The 21,233-nt window shown below is 40.1% G+C and overlaps 1 protein-coding gene across 1 annotated transcript; it reads left to right on the top strand.

The window, feature by feature from the left end:
* Positions 1-2,577: 2,577 nt before the first annotated feature.
* On the top strand, positions 2,578-13,758 carry LOC134623843 (interferon-induced protein 44-like). The gene is made up of 8 exons (XM_065470213.1): positions 2,578-2,596; positions 2,789-2,827; positions 3,023-3,417; positions 3,855-3,914; positions 12,178-12,333; positions 12,463-12,634; positions 13,376-13,476; positions 13,582-13,758. The coding sequence occupies exons 1-8, from the start codon at positions 2,578-2,580 to the stop codon at positions 13,756-13,758; spliced, it is 1,119 nt and encodes a 372-aa protein (XP_065326285.1).
* Positions 13,759-21,233: the final 7,475 nt, after the last annotated feature.

Below are 21,233 nucleotides of genomic sequence, written 5' to 3' on the forward strand. Positions count from 1 at the left end.
ATATATATATATATATATACACACATATATATACACATATATACAGTGGGGCAAAAAAAGTATTTAGTCAGCCACCGATTGTGCAAGTTCCCCCACTTAAAATGATGACAGAGGTCAGTAATTCGCACCAGAGGTACACTTCAACTGTGAGAGACAGAATGTGAAAAAAAAATCCATGAATTCACATGGTAGGATTTGTAAAGAATTTATTCGTAAATCAGGGTGGCAAATAAGTATTTGGTCAATAACAAAAATATAACTCAATACATTGTAACATAACCTTTGTTGGCAATAACAGAGGTAAAACGTTTACTATAGGTCTTTACCAGGTTTGCACACACAGTAGCTGGTATTTTGGCCCATTCCTCCATGCAGATCTTCTCGAGAGCAGTGATGTTTTGGGGCTGTCGCCAAGCAACACGGACTTTCAACTCCCGCCACAGATTTTCTATGGGGTTGAGGTCTGGAGACTGGCTAGGCCACTCCAGGACTTTCAAATGCTTCTTACGGAGCCACTCCTTTGTTGCCCGGGCGGTGTGTTTTTTTGATCATTGTCATGTTGGAAGACCCAGCCGCGTTTCATCTTCAAAGTTCTCACTGATGGAAGGAGGTTTTGGCTCAAAATCTCACGATACATGGCCCCATTCATTCTGTCCTTAACACGGATCAGTCGTCCTGTCCCCTTGGCAGAAAAACAGCCCCATAGCATGATGTTTCCACCCCCATGCTTCACAGTAGGTATGGTGTTCTTGGGATGCAACTCAGTATTCTTCATCCTCCAAACACGACGGGTTGAGTTTATACCAAAAAGTTCTACTTTGGTTTCATCTGACCACATGACATTCTCCCAATCCTCTGCTGTATCATCCATGTGCTCTCTGGCAAACTTCAGACGGGCCTGGACATGCACTGGCTTCAGCAGCGGAACACGTCTGGCACTGCGGGATTTGATTCCCTGCCGCTTTAGTGTGTTACTGATGGTGACCTTTGTTACTTTGGTCCCAGCTCTCTGCAGGTCATTCACCAGGTCCCCCCGTGTGGTTCTGGGATCTTTGCTCACCGTTCTCATGATCATTTTGACCCCACGGGATGAGATCTTGCGTGGAGCCCCAGATCGTGGGAGATTATCAGTGGTCTTGTATGTCTTCCATTTTCTGATGATTGCTCCCACAGTTGATTTTTTCACACCAAGCTGCTTGCCTATTGTAGATTCACTCTTCCCAGCCTGGTGCATGTCTACAATACTTTTCCTGGTGTCCTTCGAGAGCTCTTTGGTCTTGGCCATGGCAGAGTTTGGAGTCTGACTGTTTGAGGCTGTGGACAGGTGTCTTTTATACAGACGATGAGTTCAAACAGGTGCCATTCATACAGGTAACGAGTGGGGGACAGAAAAGCGTCTTACAGAAGACGTTACAGGTCTGTGAGAGCCAGAGATTTTCCATGTTTGAGGTGACCAAATACTTATTTGCCACCCTGATTTACGGATAAATTCTTTACAAATCCTACCATGTGAATTCATGGATTTTTCTTTCACATTCTGTCTCTCACAGTTGAAGTGTACCTCTGGTGCGAATTACTGACCTCTGTCATCATTTTAAGTGGGGGAACTTGCACAATCGGTAGCTGACTAAATACTTTTTTGCCCCACTGTACATACATATATATACATATACATATATATACATATACATATATATATATATACATATACATACATATACATACATATACACACACACACACACACATATATATACATATATATATACATAAGTCATTTATTAATAAATAGCTAAAAAAAAGATTATTATTGGTGAGCCGGAAACAGGCTGGGGGTGTCAGAGGCTGTGTCCACCTGAGGACACGGCCTTCACGATCTAAGTGGGCCGGGTCCACTCCCCATTAAAATAAAATTTTTGGTTGGGGAACATACGCACAGCCTGAGAGGGGCACATATGGATGTGCAACAGCTGATGCAGCAAATTTCAGTGTGAAATTCCTACAGGTTTTAAGTTGCAAGGAGAGGATATTTGTCAAATGTCATATTTGTAAAAGTCAAATTACAGTGTTGCATGCTGCTACCACTCCAAATACTAACGTAAAACTCTAAACTGGATGTGAAAATGTTCCGGTGGTTTCCAGTTCCTCTACAAAAACTTCAGCAAAGAAGTAAAACAAAGGATGTGGTATAGAAGGGACACTGACACACTAAAACTTTGTGTGTTTGTGGTGTCTGCTGCATCTTCCTGGCTTTTATCTGTTCTCAAACTGCTCTCCCATCAGGTGCTTAGTCTGAGCAGAGTTCTTTTTTACCCTCCTTTTCCCTCATGTATTGTGCACTTGCATTATTTTTCTTACCATCATATGTCTCTCTGACCTGTATGGTCATAATGGGTCCAATTTCACTGCATAAAACATGTAATTGTAACATTGATAGTTGCAATTAAATGGCTCAATCAACCAATCAGATTCTTCACTTCCCCATCCACATTTATGCAGCCCAAGATATACAGTAAAAAAAACTTCAGCCAGTCTGAGCATCCACTTTCCATAATGCTTTTTGTATGTTTTAGGGAGATGGCGGGTTCAGAGGGAAGTGAAGAATACAGGTCTGATGTTCGTGCAAAAGCAGGGAGTGAATTTAGCATCCTGACGCCCTGATAGACGAAGCTGTCTCTCAGTCTGCTGGTTCTAGCCCGGGTGCAGTAGATGTCCTGGAGGGAGGGAAGAGAAGTATCTACAATCCTCTCTGCTGCTCCCATTATCTGTTGTAACTTTTTTCCGGCAGGACCCAGTGCAGGAGTCATACCACACAGTGATGCAGCAGGTGAGGATGCTCATACACTGTACTCATGTTTTCCATGAAACACAGCACCCAGTGCAAACACAGCAGTAGGAGACATTTGAAACTTGGGCAGAACTAAATTTTGATTCAGAGTAGAAACCGAGACCAAAACAGACGCACAGGAGTCCAAGGACAGTTCAGGGTGGCCGGACGGCAATGGCGGTGACGGGTAAACAGTTCTGGGGGCCAACCGTGCGGACGGCAATGGCGGCGGGGACACGAGTCTGGAGGCCGGCCGCGCGGAAGGCAGCGGCGGCGTTTGGGAGGTCGTCCATAGTGGCGATGATTCCCAACAAGCGGCCTGGCAGACGACAGACGATGTCGAGGCAGCAGTATGGGACCCAAAGGCTGCGTGGCCCTCGCAGCACCAGGCGAGGCAGAGGCTGAAGCTAACGCTGTACCAGGCGACGCCAGACCAGGCAAAGCAGAAGCTGAAGGCGACGCCGGACCAGGCGAAGCAGAAGCTGAAGGCGACGCCGGACCAGGCGAAGCAGAAGCTGAAGGCGACGCCGGACCAGGCGACGCTGATGGCTGGACGGGCTCCTCGGCAATTTAACTCTCTGGGGTCCAGGGTATGGGCCGTTTTTGACTACTTTTTATCTTACCTCTATATTTCAGCTTTAAACACAAGGCAACTGTTTAGCTTGCCTTGTGTCATGGCCCAGCGGCACGAGGTAAATGGGATGGACACACATGCAGAATCCAAACCGGAAGTAAGACAGAGAGTGAACGAAAGGTTTATTTCTCCCCATAAGTAAACGCAAGCAAAACTCAAAAACGACACCAGTACACTAGTGGGCGCGCTGTGAAAACTAGGTGAACTAAAAGTAAACTAGACAACTCTAGGATGCAGCTGAACAGCTGTGGCAGTAGGGAGGTGGAAAACTGGGCTGGGAAAGTACTACGCAGTGGCCAGGGCACTGTACTGAGAGGAGAGCACAGTCAGAGGGATCCAGCAGTCAAACAGCGATCCTCCACAGTTAAACTGAGTTGCCTTACTTGGTTTCAGGTGGAGGGGACAGGTAGGGCGCAAGACCCAGACGATGTCGAGGCGTGGGGAGGCAGGCAGGTGAGTGGCGGGCTAGTTGGCAACGTTGTACCAGCAGCTGGTGGCCAAGGTCCAGAAGAGCAGGGATAAGGGGGACGAGAACCCAGCTCCAGGAGCCACCTCTGAAGACAGGAAAAACAGGTGAATTTTCACACAGGTTCAGGACAAAGCAATCACACAGCACTGACTAACATGGGATAGCAGATACTCAGGCGACGACTGATTGAGTGCGCAGGTCTGATATGCTGCCGGAATAATTACCCACAGGAGGTCAGCCAGGGAGGAGCAACTGATCTCCGCCCAAAGGAGGAGGAGCCGCTGTTGGAGACCTGCAGGTACCCACCCAGACCATGACACCTTGTTTGGTATCATTATTTTCAGCACAACCTTGAAAATTTGAAATTTGAGTAATTTTTTTTCATTTTGGCAAAATATATACCGTAATTGTCGGGCTATAAGCCGCTACTTTTTGCACAAGCTTTGAACCCTGCGGCTATTAGTCAGGTGCGGCTTTTCTATGGATTGTCCATGATTTTTGTGACATCGTAAGAGGATTTGTTTTGTTTGTTCCGCTGTTTTGCGGCACTACGTTGCTTGGCGGAAGGGCATGTGATCAGACACACAGTATCGGGGTTCAAGAGTGGTATGTTGGTCACATGTCCATCCGCCAGGCAACATAGTGCCGTACGAAGTAGCGCGAAAAACAAACTTCAAAGTAGCGCTACGCGTTCAGTGGGAGGCGTGGATGACGAGCGGCGATAAACTTGCGAAAAGAAAGTTATGCTCAACTCCACCAGTGGATTCTGACAGCGTGGAAAAGTGTGAAAACATCCACGATCACCAACGGATTTCGAAGGGCTGGACTGCTGCATGATGGAGAGGAGGACACCGCCACGGCCTTCTGAGGGTGTTCGACTCAGACACTGACAACGAGGATTTGTTTGGTTTTGAAAGTGACAACGAAGGAAAGAAGCTGAGAGTGGATGATGAAGCCAACCTGAGCCTGTTCGTATCTGACACTGGAGAAGAGGACTTTGGTGGTTTTAGTGCGCAGGAAGATGGTGGTGAATAACTGACTTTTCTTCTTGTTAAAGCCATGTCACTGCACCTGAGCCTAAAAGGTTGGCTGAATCTATTTTTCTGGTGCGCTGTAGGTTATTGTTATGTACTACATTTGTTACTCATTTATGAAGCACAGCACATGTTTCATACTTGTAATTACCAGTACTTGTACATATACCTAAAAAATTATGCAAATATGTACCCCTAATTTGTTTTTCAAAATATTAATAAAAGGGATGTGTCTCCAAACAGCCATCTCTTTCCTGACAATTCCCTTTGTGCATATTCTCTTCCATATGATAAGTCAACATTGAAACACCTGCGGCTTTTAGTCAGGTGCGGCTAATGTATGTACAAAACAGGATTTTCCCCTGATTTTAGCTTGTGCGGCTAATATTCAGGTGCGCTTTGTAGTCCGGGAAATACGGTATATACAATTGATCTAAATTCAGACAAAAAATTCAAAATCCGAGTAGAAAAAAAGTTATATTTTTTTCTGTACAACCCACAAACATGTTAAATCGTTTTCATAACTTGAAAATGCAAATAGAAATTGTACATTTCTAAAAAGTGCATACTTTTTAGAACTGTTGTTTTGCAAACAACAAAGTTTTATGGTACTATTCACTCAAAAATGCAGCCAAGGCCTGAGGCTTTTTTTTATATAACCATTTAAATCTATTTACAGATCAATCAGGTGTTCTGCATCAAATAAGAAGGCACACAAATTATTTGTGCCAGTCCAAAAAAATATTTTGTCTACAGTATAAGACAGAGGAGAACACCACAGGGCTAAACCCTGCAGATCTGACAGCAGGAGGTGTTTTCCATGTGGGGACAGCATTTACACTGGAATCTGCATTTGATGGCTTTTTTTTTTGGAGCAAGTGTGACATTCGCTAGTATAACTGACACACAATACAAAACAATAACTACACAACACACTAACTCTAGCCTCCAAACACGCTACATGTCACTAATGTCTCACATATGAAAACTTGCTCTCTCTCTTTCTTTTGCTCGCCTACTTTTCGTCGCGGGTGTCACTCCCAAAACTTCCCCTTCTGCCTAAACAACCAAGTGCCACATGTTGCCATATCATTTTTTGATTGGCTGACATGGTAAACTTTAGCACCTATAGGGAAGGGGTGTTTTTTCTTTTTCTTTTTTCACCCAGAAGCAGAGAGTGTTTGCGCTCTCCATAGAAAATGCTGTTTTTACCATTCTTCCCGCTGTAAACACCACTGTTTTGTTCAGAAAAAAAACATTCTGTGTTTTTTATCATAACTCTGGTTTTACATGGCCAATCGACACAATTCAAAAACTGGTATATAGCTTGAAGTCCGCACTTTCGACCCAAGTTGAAATGGAGACTGTGAATTGCTGCATCTTGTCTTAAATTGGTCATGATATTTTGACGTGCCGGCATGTCCGTCGACCCCAGAGGGTTAAGGAGAACATGCAGCTAAACATGTGACTCCTGGTCTGACTGGGGAGGGGACCAGAGAAAACTACAGAGTCCAACATTGTTTTGGCAAAGTTACCAGAATTTACCAGAATTTGACCCCCGGCGGGTGTCTCATCGAGTGGGAAAAAACGGTTAGACACATGAACAGGTTGATGGTGTACCTGGGGCTACGCTTATCTCATAGCGAGTTGGCTATGAGCTAAGCTAGCGAAAACAGGTGAAGAAGCTGAAATTTGTGTTGAAAAGAGTTTAAAAAGTTGAACTGTTTACTGAAAAAAACTGTTGCCATAAACGACCTCCCGATCTAAGAACGGCTTCTCATGTCACTGAGCTAAAACATGGATCAGCCTGGTGAAGCTAAACTGGTGATCACACTAAAAATGTGGTCCCGTTCATCAAAATGGGCAAAGAAAATGCCATAAAAAGCCTACTATCTCAAAAAGTATAAAAGTTATGAGCACCAAAAGCTGGCAATGCCATGTAGTGGAATCTGCTGAAAACAGAAGAAGGAGAACTATCTGTTGAAAAGAGGTGCAGAAGCTTACCTTTTTGCTGATAACTGCTTTATTTGAAAGGGTAGCGTAGTGCAAGAGGAGAAGACGCGGCCACAGGTAGGATTCAAACTGCCACACTGAGTTTCAAGACTGCTACTTAACTCACTGAGCTAACTCGAAGCAGAAGAGCTCAGATTTGCACTGAAAAGAGGTGGAAAAAGCTGAACTTTCTGCTGAAAAGAGGTGAGAGAGCTGAAAGTTTTGCTGAAAAGAGCTGAAAAACTGAAAATTCTTCTGAAAAGAGGTGGAGAAACTGAAATTTGTGATGAAAACTGGTGAAGAAGCAGAACTTTCAGCTGAAAAGAGGTAAAGGAGCTGAGGGTTTTGCTGTAAAGAGCTGAAGATGCTGAAATTTGCGTTGAAAAGAGCTAAAGCACAGCTCACCCCGGGTAGCTAAATCAGCAAAGACACTTGTAATGTGGTCCCATTCATCTAAATGGGCCAAAAAAATGGCATGAAAAGCTTAATATTTCAAAAAGTAAAAAATCTATGAGCACCAAAAGATATAGCTGGCATTAGCAGAAATAGCAGAACAGTTTGAAATTTGAATGGTGAAAATCGGCTGAAAACTGAGGTAGTAGTTAAGCGGCAAATAAACTGAGCAACTAGAATAAGGTAGAAGAATAAAGTGCCTTACGGCATTAACACTATTGTGTTCTATCGTGAGAAACAGGATCTCAATGCCTCACGACATTCACACAACTAGAGAACGAAAATTTTAGAAGAAATTTTAAGTGTGCCTTTGCTACTGCCAAATGACTGTAGTTTTCCATTCATACCACCAGAATGAATAAAACGTGAGTGTAGTTTACCATTCACACGACTACAGGGAGCAAAACGCACTAGAGGAGCTACCATGAACTATGGTAAAAACAAACACCGCTCGCGCCTCACAGATGACAGTTTACAGTCTTGCATAAAGATTAAGTGACTTTGTACAGCCCCGATTTGCAGACGCTGTGTGCAAAGGTTCAGGAGCAGAGGTCCCATTGTACTACAGCAGACCCGACAATGTTTGCTTGAACACGTTTTTCAGCATTTCTTTGACCACTTTTCACACTTGGTTGCTTTACCCACACAGCCGCCTATAGCTTTTCAACTCACAGCCCGACACACACAAACACAACAGCAGAGAAAGCACAGACTTTAAGCCGGCAAGGCGTGATTGTAGATGCTGCTCAGGTGCGTCCGCCTCCCCTGCAGCGGCGCTGCAGACACCGCCCCACCACACATATTAACCACATATAATACGAATATTTATTTTTCTTTTTTTTAGCAGCATAGTTCTTTTTTTTTTCAATTATTTTTAAAATCCAGGTCAAGGCTCCGCTACAGCCTGCGAAATTCCAAAGGTGATATAAGGATATTTTCTATATGAATAACTTAAGTTCAGCTTCAGCTTCATTTAAAAGAGACCTTAACCTGGGTGGATCTCCTTTTTCTTATATTTAAAATGTATAGTTCAAAATGTGTTCATTACATTACATACATTTAATTGTCTCTGTAGCACTTCGGGGATTTAATGAGCAACACACTTTAGTTGTTTATACAAAGCATAAAGGTAAAAAATAACAAAACAAACAATAACAGTGTCATCTTCAGTTTATATGTAAAAAAGTATTTGCGGCTCCCAGTGTTTTCTTTTCCATAGAAACTGGGTCCAAATGGCTCTTTGGGTGTTAAAGGTTGATGACCCCTGCACTAGAGGGACCCAAATGGAATACAGCTGATTTTCAAGTCAAATCAAAGTAAACTGTATTTTGATCTCTCCTGTATGCAGTGCAGCTACTGCCATTGTTTGACTCACCTCTCTATCATATCTAGGAGGCCGGTAAACTATTGTACACAGCAGCGAAGGCGAGTGGCCCAGTTCACACAAACAAAGTTCAAAACTGGTGTAGGGTGTTGGTGAGGATAGCTGCTTAAAGTCAAAGTGTGCTTTAAAAACAACAGCTAAGCATCCCACCGTGACCAGAAGCTCTCGGAGCACTAAAATAAGCACAGCCAGCCGGCAGTAGTAGTGATATTTCACCTGCCTGCCCCATAAAGCTTCTCTCAATTTTGGATCTCAGAAAGGAGATCCTTGAACAAGGAACTGAGAACCAACATGCCTTTTGGCCCCTTGTCTGTCCACCCTCACCTCCGGAACCTGACCTTTGCCTCTCATAATAAGAGGCAGAGGTAATTTCCATCCCACCAGCATAACCGTCAACCCCTCACCCATGAGAGAATCCTGAACTAACCTTGGTCTTTACTCTTCTAGAAACCCTTTTGTGGTGACAGCTACTTCTAGTGTCTCCCCTTCAGTCCAGTCTATGTAATCAATAAACTGTACTTTGACCTGTCAGCTCCTGTCTATGTCTGCATTTAACCCTTTAAAACCTACCATAGAACCAAGTCCGCCAGAGCTTACTTTATATTTTTACATGCTGTAGTGCCATTTTTGGGAGCATTTCAAGTTGCTATACATTAATACAACTGTTATAGCCCATATTTCAATAATATCTATGCATTAAATCCATAGTAACCACATTAATTGCAAAAAAAAGTGCAATAAACTACAAAAAAATTGAAAATCGTTTTTGTTTTGTTTTTTGCATATATTTCTACTTGGAGAAATTTAAGAGGTTTATCCCTCAAAACTTTAAATACAAAAAAGTTGCAAAAAATAGTTTCAGGCTCTTGCAGGTTCAATTTTTATATACTGCAGGAAAAACGAAAAACAATCCTATGATGCAAATTTGCAAAAAAGCAGCATATCCATCAAAATAAACTATTTCCAGCAGTGCAATGTGAGCTCTAAGCATCCCAGAAACAACACAGAAAGTCATAAAGTCAACCATAACTTTTAAAACCACCAGTATAGGCTCATGAGGCCCTGATGGTAAAACACTACATTTTCCGCGAAAATGACGTCACTTCCGGTTTTGGGCAGGAAATGGCGGACATGCGATTATTCACGCTGATGTCTGTTTTAATGTGGGAATGTTTCAAGGTGTTACGAACAGCTGTGTTTCTGGAATATTATGTTTTTGTTCCTGCAAGCGCTTTTTATGCAATTTCTGCAAAGCTATATGTGACCTAGGACAAGCTGATGGCATAAGATGTAAGTGCAGCTCCTTCATATGCAAAAAATGGTAAATAAATGGCCTGTGTTAAATGACATTTGTATAGTGCTTTTCTACTCCCTAAGGACCCCAAAGCGCTTTACACAACCAGTCATCCACCCATTCACACACTGGTGATGGCAAGCTACATTGTAGCCACAGCTGCCCTGGGGCGCACTGACAGAGGCGAGGCTGCTGGACACTGGCGCCACCGGGCCCTCTGACCATCACCAGTAGGCAACGGGTGAAGTGTCTTCTAACAAAGTAATTATACTTTGTTATCCTTGTGTGAAGCATTTTGTGATCTTTTATCTAGAAAGGTGCTATATATATATATATATTTTTTTTACTTATAAGTTTTAAAAAACTAATAATTTGCAGATTACATGTATTCCCTTGTGGGAATACATGACTTTATATAATAGAAGTATATCAAACTCAACCAAATGAAAAACCACAGTTAAAATTTTATCATTTTCCAGAAATCACTAAGACACAGTGACACAGCACACTGTCAGGCTGTAAGATTAAATATTTTCAGTAAACGTGAGAGTGCAAACATCAATATGTTGCTGTTTTCATGTTATCTATAAACAAGATGAAAATGAAAGTAAACTGTGACAAAGGGGAAGTCCTAGAAGTCACATGTTCTCCTAATTGAAAGAAAAACAAAATTCGGAAGACTTTAAAACTGTAGATAGGTTCACATTCTGCCATTGGGTGGGGGTTTTTTTTCCAGCAAAGGTAGGGTCATTTTAATCTAAAGCAAAAATGAAATTGTTTATGTAAACTTTGAATTAAATAGAGTAAATGCTTCGTGTTTCAGTTATGGGTTCTTCGTCTTCAAAAACAGCTACTCCATCTCTACGTAAGTTCATTCAAAAGCTATAATCATACGAGTTCTCATCCAATTAAAAAAAAGTACTATACATATTATTCTCTCTTTAAATTGTTTTATGTCAGTTCTTGAAAACCCATGGAGGCAAATTAACTATGGGTGAGTGAAGCTCACAGAAAAAAATACTTCTGAATTATTTCCTCCATTTAGTCAGTAAACTACGCAGTTGTTAATTAATTTTTTCCATCTAAGGTGTGAGATAATGTAATATTTTTTCTTCCCAAGCAGAGAGAACTCAACTGATCAGCATTTTGTGGAGAACTACAAACCTGAGGTTGAAGAACAACATCTTAGGATCCTCCTTCATGGTCCAGTTGGAGCTGGAAAATCTAGTTTCATCAATTCTGTAAACAGTGTCTTACAAAAGAGAGTATGTTGCGAGGCTTTGGTGGCTAACGCTGGTGTTTGTTTCACCAAAAAGGTATGGACAGAGTACAACTATACCAGTAACAGTTAATATGTGACTCACTAAATAATGTGTAGGCAGAGCAGTGATCTTGCTTTATCCGTGAATGTGCAAGTTGGTGAAGGCTTTTATCTATGTTTTACTGTCATGTATGCCAAGTTAACATGTGGTGAGAACTGGAATCGGATAGTTTTATGGCCTGTAAATGGCCTGTATTTGTATAGCGCTTTACTAGTCCCTAAGGACCCCAAAGCGCTTTACACGTTCAGTCATCCACCCATTCACACACTGGTGATGGCAAGCTACATTGTAGCCACAGCTGCCCTGGGGCGCACTGACAGAGGCACCAAATGAATGCACCATGTTCCTATCCTATCAGTAGCATCAATGAGCTAACCCTGTAATACTTGGTGCTAATTAGGACTAGCTATTACTTGATACAATAGCTATCTTTGTCTAATTTTGTTTGCCCCTCCTGCCTCACCAGCTCGTGTTACAAATGCCGCTTTCTAGTAGTAGTGGCACTTTAGTTTCTCTATCAGATTCACCCCTTGCTCACCACTTCTGGTTTCAAAAGGCCAGAATAATAGCTTAAAAATTTTCACCTTGAAGTTTCGGTATGGAATTGCACTAACCCAGTGGTGATGCTTTGGTGGCAACAAATTATGAAAATAGCAAGAGCTCAATAGATTCTAAAATTCTTCTGAATTTATTATCATTATAGGACCTGTTTCTTAGAGTGTTTGAATGTTAAAATAAATAAATGTATTCTCCATATGTGATCCACAGTATACAACCTACAGGATCAAAAAGGGAAATATCTTTTACCCCTTTGTTCTAAATGACATGATGGGGTTGAAAGACACAACCAGCAGAGGAAACAGAAGGATTCATGTGAAAGATGTCAAACAGGCGCTGAAGGGCCACATAAAAGATGGTTATACGGTAGAGTTACTGCATTTTTAAAATTCTGACATTCAGTTAAAAGAAAGAGATTTTTACATTATTTTGTTAATTTTTCAGTAATTCATTATTTTGCATTATTTGTTTTTATATTTACACTTTATCTTTTAGTTCAACCCTGAAAATAAACTGTCAAAAGGTGATAGATACTACAACAGAACTCCAACTGAGAACGACAAAGTGCACATTTTGGTTTGTGTTGTTGATGCCAACACTGTGTCTCTGATGAACGATGCCACTGTGGAAGCAATACAGGACGTCAGAGATGAAGCCGCTGATCTGGGTGAGCAAAAATCACTGCTTCTTCTTTTTACAATGGGAACGAACTGCCTTAAAAAAATCTAATGTAAGCCATCAGTACTTGTTATTGTTTGAAATGTTTTCATTAGTAAGCTCATACATAAAATCTATAATTCAAAGTCAAAATATGTGATTATATATTTTTTATAGTTAAATAGCTCCTCGAAAAAGAGGATTATTTTTGTCTTATACAGCATTTATAAGTGAAAATTAAAGTAAATGAAGAATTGAACAAATATGAGCTATCTTCACAAGAGCAAAATGGCACAAAGCATAAAGACATACAGAACATACAAACAGTATACAAACATAACCCACCTGAGATTTGCAGAGGTAGGATCAGAGTGTAAACCAGAGTTTGTAAAACGGGTTTAAGAGAGAGCTACACTGAGCAATTGGAGCCAGAGTGCATCAGTTTCTTTGCTAAAACTCCCACAGATTCCCCTGTATATCCTGTACATTATCTCAGCTGTCAATTCTATTCCCCCAACGTCAGACTCGTATGTGCCACGCAGCAGCTCCAAGTACCTGGTCTTTGGATTCACAGTTATAATCACAGTCAGTTGTAATCACAGTCATTTGGAAGTTACGAAATTTTTCATGAGTCTTCCAGATAGAAATTGGACCACAGTCTTTTATGTACAACTAGTTATGTACAACTGTTAGGAAACACTTATCTCACATCACAATCCATTCACCCAATATTTGTATTTTATTTGGTCAGAGATTCCACAAGTGGCAATTTTCACCAAAATTGACGAGGCTTTTCCTGAGATAAATCATGATGTGAAAAATGTCTACAAGAGCAAATCTCTGCAGGAAAGGGTACACTATTTTAATTGAACTTTATACAAAAAATGCATTATAATTGCACTGTCAAAATAATTCCCATATTTTTTATATTTCTTGTTTGTTTGTTTGTTTATTTAGATTCAGCAGTTCAGCAAACGTGTGGGCATTCCTATTAACTGTATTTTCCCAGTGAAGAACTACCACTCAGAAACAGAAGTGAATCCTGACATTGATGCTATAATAATGAACGCCATGAGACGCATCATTGAAATTGGAAATGACTCCCTCAACAGAAAGTTAAGATCCCAGACCTAGACATCTACTGTACTGAAAGTGTGGTTTTCGTTAAAATCATCACAATAACTGTATGTGTTACATTGTGTGTGAGTGGAAAGCATGGTTCCATCAAAAGTCTGAAATCAAGAAATTTCAGGTCTATATTTCCCTGAAAATTTCCAAGATGTGTTTTAAGGTTAGTAGAAAAATAATAATCCTCCAAATTTGTTTTGTAAATGTTTATTATTAAATATAATATATTATTAAATATAATTATTATTATTGTTTTAGTTTCCTGTATTACCAGATGCTCTGTCAAAGGCCAAAGGGAGACTGAGCCTGTAAATACACACATGAGGCAATTAGGCAGATATGAAACCCCTGGGTGAACAAAAATTCATCTGACTATAATCAAGGAAACAAAACAGAAGGAAGAAAAGATACAAAAATGGCAACAACAAAACCTGTAAATGTAATAAACTACATAAAAACTATAAATTTATGAAGTAAATAACTGAGATCTCCATAACTACAATATGGGTCTTTGAGGTAAGTCTGGAAAACACACAAAGCTTCCAAAAAGCTTGAGCTTGTCAAAACTTAAATAAAGTTAAATGAAGAGAAATCATTAGAAAGAATGAACATGATTTGTTGATGTACAGAATTTCTATAGACATATTTGGCGGACTCCGATGGCCCGTCTCAGCAGTGATAGAGATTAGAGCATGACCCGCAAAGAAAAAGGAGAGCGATCTTACTGTGGTAGAAGTCCTGACCTACATGGAATGGGACATAAGTGCATTAGCAATAATGCACACACAGGAAAGCTGTGGAAAGGTATGGTTAGCAAGGGTTAGATCAGCAGAATAGAGAATGAGCCTGCTTACTGTTGTCACATAAGATGTGACAACAGCTGGAGCGGAAATAGAGGAGAGTCAGTGATAGGGCTGAGAGTTGGCAAATAAGCCAGGAGAGAAGACGTTAAGGGTTGAGGCCGCTGATGGCTGACAGAACAAAGAACCTGCAAGAGCCTGAAAATTGCAGGAGAGAAGAGCCTGTGCTAGGCTCAGGGGCGTTGATGGCCAACACAGAGCAGAGGCCTGTGAAAAGGCAGAATGTTACAAGGGACAGGAAAGAGAAGACCCTGACTTTAAGCTCTGGCTGCATGCGTAGGAGGAAGCGCAGAGACAGAATGAGGCTGAGAGTTGGCAGAACAGGAATAAGAAGGAAGACTTTTAAACCACCACCAAATATATGGCAACTTGTCAGGATTAAATTAATACTATTCTGTTTCATTTCTGGTCATGTCAAATGACCAGTGGATAAACTCTCAGGTTAGTAATAAATGCATTACATGTATAATAAAAAGTGTCATATAAACAAATGATGAACCACACGGCAGTGACATTGATAGTTTAACAGAGTGTATATCGGAGTATATGAAGCTCTGCACTGACAACTCCACCAAACAGGTAAATAGACTGTTTCTTATATAGCGCTTTTCTACTCTATCTGAGCACTCAAAGCGCTTTATACAACTAATTCATTCATCCAATCACACCCAGCACTTTTTCTAATGTGTTAGTGCCTATCTAACATTCATACACATTCACACTCGTATGGATGCATCGGAGAGCAACATGGGGTTAGTATCTTAACCAAAGACTGATGCACTGTGGCTTCATATTATGAAGGTTGTTTTCAGCACTTTTAATGAATGAACCCTTGGTGCTTTTCATGAGTACTAAAATTGAAGAGACTTGCAGTTCCCATACACCTAAAATTACCCAGTAAACTTTGCCTTCTCATACTGTAGGGATCTCAGCAAGTGTACAGGACTCTGTAAGGCTACAAGCTGACAACTTTGGAATTCTATAAAGTTGAACCCAAGGCAAACTATTCTAAACTAGCATTTTTAGCTAACAGCTACAATAAGCACAGTAACTGTTTTCCTTATATATGTAATACATTTATTACCAACCTCAGAGTTTATCCACTGGTTATTTGACATGACGAATGACTTCTGAACACTTAAATCTGTGCCCTTTTCCAACTCAAGATGCTGTAAGTCCGCTGAGTAACACTCTGGGTCCGCTGGCACAGTGTAGCTCTATTAACCTGTGCTTGATTTCTCTGTGGCTTTCTTGTTTGACCCAAAAACAGAATTGTAGAAGGGAAACTTAAAGTATTCGAGAGCTAAATTTTAAAAAGCATAAAATACATTATAGAAGCATACAGATACAAGCAAATACATTCATCTATAAAATATAAAATTCTGTTTCAATTTAGTGATGATCATTTCCAAACCAATACATTGGATTTCAAATTATGCTAATCCCAATTCAGTTTTTAAAAATATTTATTCAAGTTGAGCAATTCAGACTCAATCTGAGCAATGCGAATTCAAATATAACTTATTCAAATTCATTTTCTGATTGCACAAAGTTCTGCCCATACAAAGACCCAGTTCTACAGCTCATTTGAAAGTACTGACATCTGCTGGTGATTTGAGCCCTCCTGCGATAATCCATCACTATCGATAGGTAACATTATTTTACCTTGTTGTCACTTGGATCTGGAGTTTTATTGTAAACAAACACTGAACTCAATTAAAACAGAATAGGAATAGAATTTAAACAAAGGAAAATAACAAAATACATAATAGTTTGCTCATTCAAACTGATCCAAAACTAAACAGTATGTGATTCCTTTTCTGCAACAAACATTAAATATTGGTTAATATGTTGATCTTTCAATATGACAAGTAAAAGTTTTTGTTGTACTGACCTTTCATTTGCACTTAAGTCTAAAGACCTTGAAATGGCTTCTTGGAGGTCAGGGTCATTTGACAGGTATTCTTTCATTAAAAAAAGACATCACCAAGAAAGCTCGGTTAAGAGAGTTCAAGCTGTGTTGAAGCCTAAAGTAGCTCATATCACATATTGAATTTTAAGCTCATTAAAATTGTTAAAGTTTTGTTCTAGCCCAGTATACTATTTCCATGTATGTTTGTAGACATCAGTTTGTATAATTCAGTAAATCACTGCACTTATTTCCTATTTTCCCAGCAAAATACAAAGAAAGGAGGGGTGGCTCATGACTTTTGCACAATATAGCTGAAAAAAATTAAAAGATACAAACATTTACAAAACACATACCTGTAGAATGTGCTGCAGGATTGGTGGACATTGTGACGGTGTCAGCAGAGATGGAAGATTCAATAGTACAAACGTCTTGGGTAGTGACGCACCACATGACCTCATCATCAACAGACATGTCTGTTAACAATGGGAATGGCCGAGGTAACCTCTTTAGAAATTTCAACTGTGAGAACACAAAGCAAGTTAAACAGTAGTTTAGCTTTTGAATATCATCAAATCACATATGTAGTTTGTACTTTGCATGTCTTTAGTGGTACATTTTCTTCTGCTCAAAATATTAAACTAAATTTAAATATGATTTTAACAAAGACTTGATACTTAACAAAAGACACAATGCCTAAGATGACTAAGTAACAGACGCTGAACCAACTTAATTTCCGGTTTATTTGGAGCTACTTTTAGATACAAATATTTACTGCATTTGTCAGAATTCAACATTTCAACGTTCAATTCAACGTTTCTGTGAAGTCCTGCCTGCTTGTATGGTTACTCTCTCCATCAGAATGCGTCTGTAGATTAAAAAAGATGAAGGTCACTATACTGGCCTAGTAAATATTAATATTATGTTTATGTATTAAAACATAACACAAGTGACAATGTTTAAGGGAGTTTAAAATCCATCCTTTCTCATTCTCATTTTATGAACATACATACATTTGCTGAAATGCTCAGGATTACTTACTGATTCATTGTCCTCACATAAAATGACCTTGTCAGGTCTGACATAAATTTACTTCTGATGAAACCGTTTTTTTCACAAGTTCTCCATTCAAAGTCTGTTTGGAAGTGAGTGACGGCTCAACAAGGTGTTGTTGGTGTGGCATGCCAGCAAAATTTGTAGCCTAAGGGAGAAAGAAAACAGTGTATGTGAAAGTTTTGTTAATGCTAAAAGACTACAATACAGTAGATTAAAAGGTTTAAATGATACAAATGATCTTAAGCTTACCTGCATCCTTCAACAACAGGCTGGAAGGCAGCCCTTATTGCCTGCATTACTTTCTCTGAGTCCACATGTATAGTTAGATGGTCTGGGAAGAGAATCACTTGTTTGGTGAAAGACTGAGCCACAGAATGTGACCTGCTTAACTGTGCTGGAAACCTAATGCAGGAAGTAAACATTTCTGCATGTAATAAACTCACATTTCTCTTATCATTGAAGTACAATGATAGTAGTTTATTAAAAAACAAACAAACAAAAAAACCCCACCAGACTGTAAACATTTCCAATTTACATAAACAAAATTTTAACACTCTCCAGCCCTGTAGTAGCTGGGATAGAGTTGTGAAATTGGATAAGTGGAAGAGAATGGTTGGATGAATGGATGGATGGAAGATAGCGGGATTAATGGGTGGAGAAACTTAACATCACATAAAAATGTATCTTAAATTCACGGAGTACTTGTTGCTTTTAAAAAAAACTTTCATTAAATTATATACTGCCAAAAACTATGTGTTGTAACAGCTGAATGATGTGCTTTGCTTTTACACAACGTGTGCAGATTGAGATTATGGTAAATATTATAGAAATTGAATGGTTCCACAATGAAACAAAATAACTATTGTGAACAGTTTAGTCTCCACAATTACACGCTGCATTTGGTCTTCCACGATGAAACAGTGAATAAATTTCTTCATCGGTAGCATGATGCGGGGCACTGGTACTAATATTAAGTTGGCCAGAACATGAATTTGCCAGGGTGTTAATTAGTTCCACATTAATTAGAATTTGAGTGAGTGTGTGTGTGTGTATTTGTTACCTTCCTTTACAACCCTAGAATTAGTTGTGGGATAAACTGAAGTGTCTGTCCTGCAGAATTTTTTTTCTTCCCATACATTAAAACAGAGAGAAGCTAACAGTCATGAACCACGAACTCACTTCTTCTGAGATAAACCACAGTCAGCTACAGGAAGAAGCAACGTTTTCTACTAATCTGCAACATGATCAACACACTCTCTGGTTAAAATAATTATCAGTCATATCAAGATTCTTGCAGATTAAAAGAACGGCTTCATGTTTGTTTTGCGGTTTTAAAACTGAGCTCCGTTCTGGGCTGCACAGAGTTCCTGCTCCATCAGTGTGATGGTGGTTATCACATCATGTCAAATAACAAAACCTGCTTTATTACTGTCAACACGTGAAGTTGGGCCTGTACCTTTTTTTGTGTTTCCCACATGTTAACGTTAGTGAGATGGAAGATGTGCAGGCTTTAGTTTGGATTTCACACAGTTTAATTCAAAGTACCAGATTATTTCCTGTCATAGAGTGAGAGACATGGTACATCCTGGACCTTCACAGGGCTGACACAGAGAGACAAACAACTACTGTACAAAAGGCCCGCCAGTCGGCGGACCTGACGAACAAAGCCACATCTGCCGAGTATTCTACCTCATCATTACGCACACACGTCGACGCAGAGAGTTCGGTCGGAGCTGCAGGTGTGGAGAGTCAGCAGAGTTTTACTCACCGTGTGGATTTTCGTTCCTTCTAATGCTGTTAGCGGTGTGCGTCCATGAGACTGTAAGTTTCTGTGTTGTATCCTGTTTGTTCTTTGCTGCGGCCATTGTCCAGCCTTGTTTGAATCCTTGGCGCACACTTTGTTTACCGAATGTTACTGCCGTTTACTGCGAAGCAGCCTCTGCCGTGCGGTCATTAAGGGACCGTCACTAATTTCTCATGTTAGCCCTAGTGTAAAGTGCCTAGTTGGGATTTATGTAAATAGTAAAATTTGCATTTGTTGATACTCCCTTATTTTGGTTGAATGTTCCACTACTCAGTATTGTTTGTATTGTTTTATTACACATTTAATTCACTCTGTTCACATAATTATATAAGACTTATGTTCTTTCCAACAGAAACCACACCATCACTTCACCACACGGCATATAGCATTTTACAGCCTGTTAATCCCCTCACCCACATTATGGATGTGTACCTCGGCTTCGTGCTAAATAAATGAGTGAACGACAGATACCTGAGTGGCAGTGGATTTGTGGATAAGCCATCCGTTCTTATCGGACAACCCTGTTGAGATTGTGGATTCATAGAGTCAGCACCTTATCATCTTCATTATTCATAGTCAGGAGGTCAAGTCCATCCCTCTTAACGTGACATCCTCCATTACAACTACACCAGAGGTAGGCAACTCCAGGCCTCAAGGGCCGACGTCCTGCTGGTTTTAGATATCACCCTGGGTCAACAGACCTGAATCAAACGATTAGTTCATTAGCAGGCCTCTGGAGAACTACAAGACATGTTGAGGAGGTCATTTAGCCATTTAAATTAGCTGTGTTGAATCAAGGACACATCTAAAACCTGCAGGACACCCTTGGGGCCTGGAGATCCTCTGGGCCAGGTTAAAATTTACATCTTACATCTTCAGATTATAAGAGGAGACCCACGCAGGCATGCCTCTGCTGCTCTTCATGCACATTTTTCCACGAACGTCAAATACATCACAGCCTCCAAAGTTTCAGGTGACAAAAACAGGCGTCAAACATGTAACAAGCATCATATACCTAATAAAGTGGCCACAAAGTAGAAACTATAAAATTCTGTTTATATTTTTGCATTTTTGTCAGTCTGAGTGAGTCCAGTTTATCACCAGCTGCTGTTTTTTCCTACTTTTTTCCCTCAGTAACATTGTTCATCTTTCAAAACAAACGTTACTTTTTTAATCTTCTTTTGAATCTTACAAACTTTGCAGAAGAAACAAAAATGTTTCAGTTTGACCTCTAGGTGGCAGTGTTGTCTTAGTGTTACCATAGCCACCTACAGAGGACTGCAGTAACAGTGTCAACATGACTGACCTTGATCAGCCGCCGGCGATCCAGTCAAAGTGTGGGACACAAACACTATTAAAATATGTTTCATTTGGATTTCAGACTTAAGTTTTCCCAAATGTTAAAAATAAAAGAAATAAAAGACATATTAAGTGAAATATATACAGTTTTTGACATTGTCAGAAACACATGTCAGTTTGCACCTACAATAAGTTTTTAGTCATACTGACAATAACTTTTCCCTCTTACATGGTCACTTTGTGTTTTCTTTGCTAAATACTTCAATCCTCTTCACATGCAGGCAGAAACATCCATTAAAGATCCAGACCTACATGAAATATAGGCTAAGATATATCTGTAAGACAAATGGGAGATAATCATCATCACGTGGTTGTCAGTGACCCATCATGACTCATGCTTTCGGGTGGATTGAGATATTTGAGATGTACCACCCACTTTTAACTGTCTTCATTCAGTTCGGAGTTCATTAGCATTTCATTCACTTTAGCAGAATCGCTTTCAACCCAAATACTTTTCTCTTTCAAAATTACTCAGACTGCAGCAGTTCATTTG

Source organism: Pelmatolapia mariae, linkage group LG3_W (assembly GCF_036321145.2).
Source record: "Pelmatolapia mariae isolate MD_Pm_ZW linkage group LG3_W, Pm_UMD_F_2, whole genome shotgun sequence".
NCBI classification, from domain to species: domain Eukaryota; kingdom Metazoa; phylum Chordata; class Actinopteri; order Cichliformes; family Cichlidae; genus Pelmatolapia; species Pelmatolapia mariae.

What these genes read in the sequence shown, in the direction of transcription:
- LOC134623843 (XM_065470213.1), top strand. An exon ending in TTAACTCTCTGGGGTCCAGG is followed by an intron (nt 3,418 to 3,854) that starts GTATGGGCCGTT and finishes ACTTGGTTTCAG; the next exon opens with GTGGAGGGGACAGGTAGGGC. An exon ending in GCAAATCTCTGCAGGAAAGG is followed by an intron (nt 13,477 to 13,581) that starts GTACACTATTTT and finishes TTGTTTATTTAG; the next exon opens with ATTCAGCAGTTCAGCAAACG.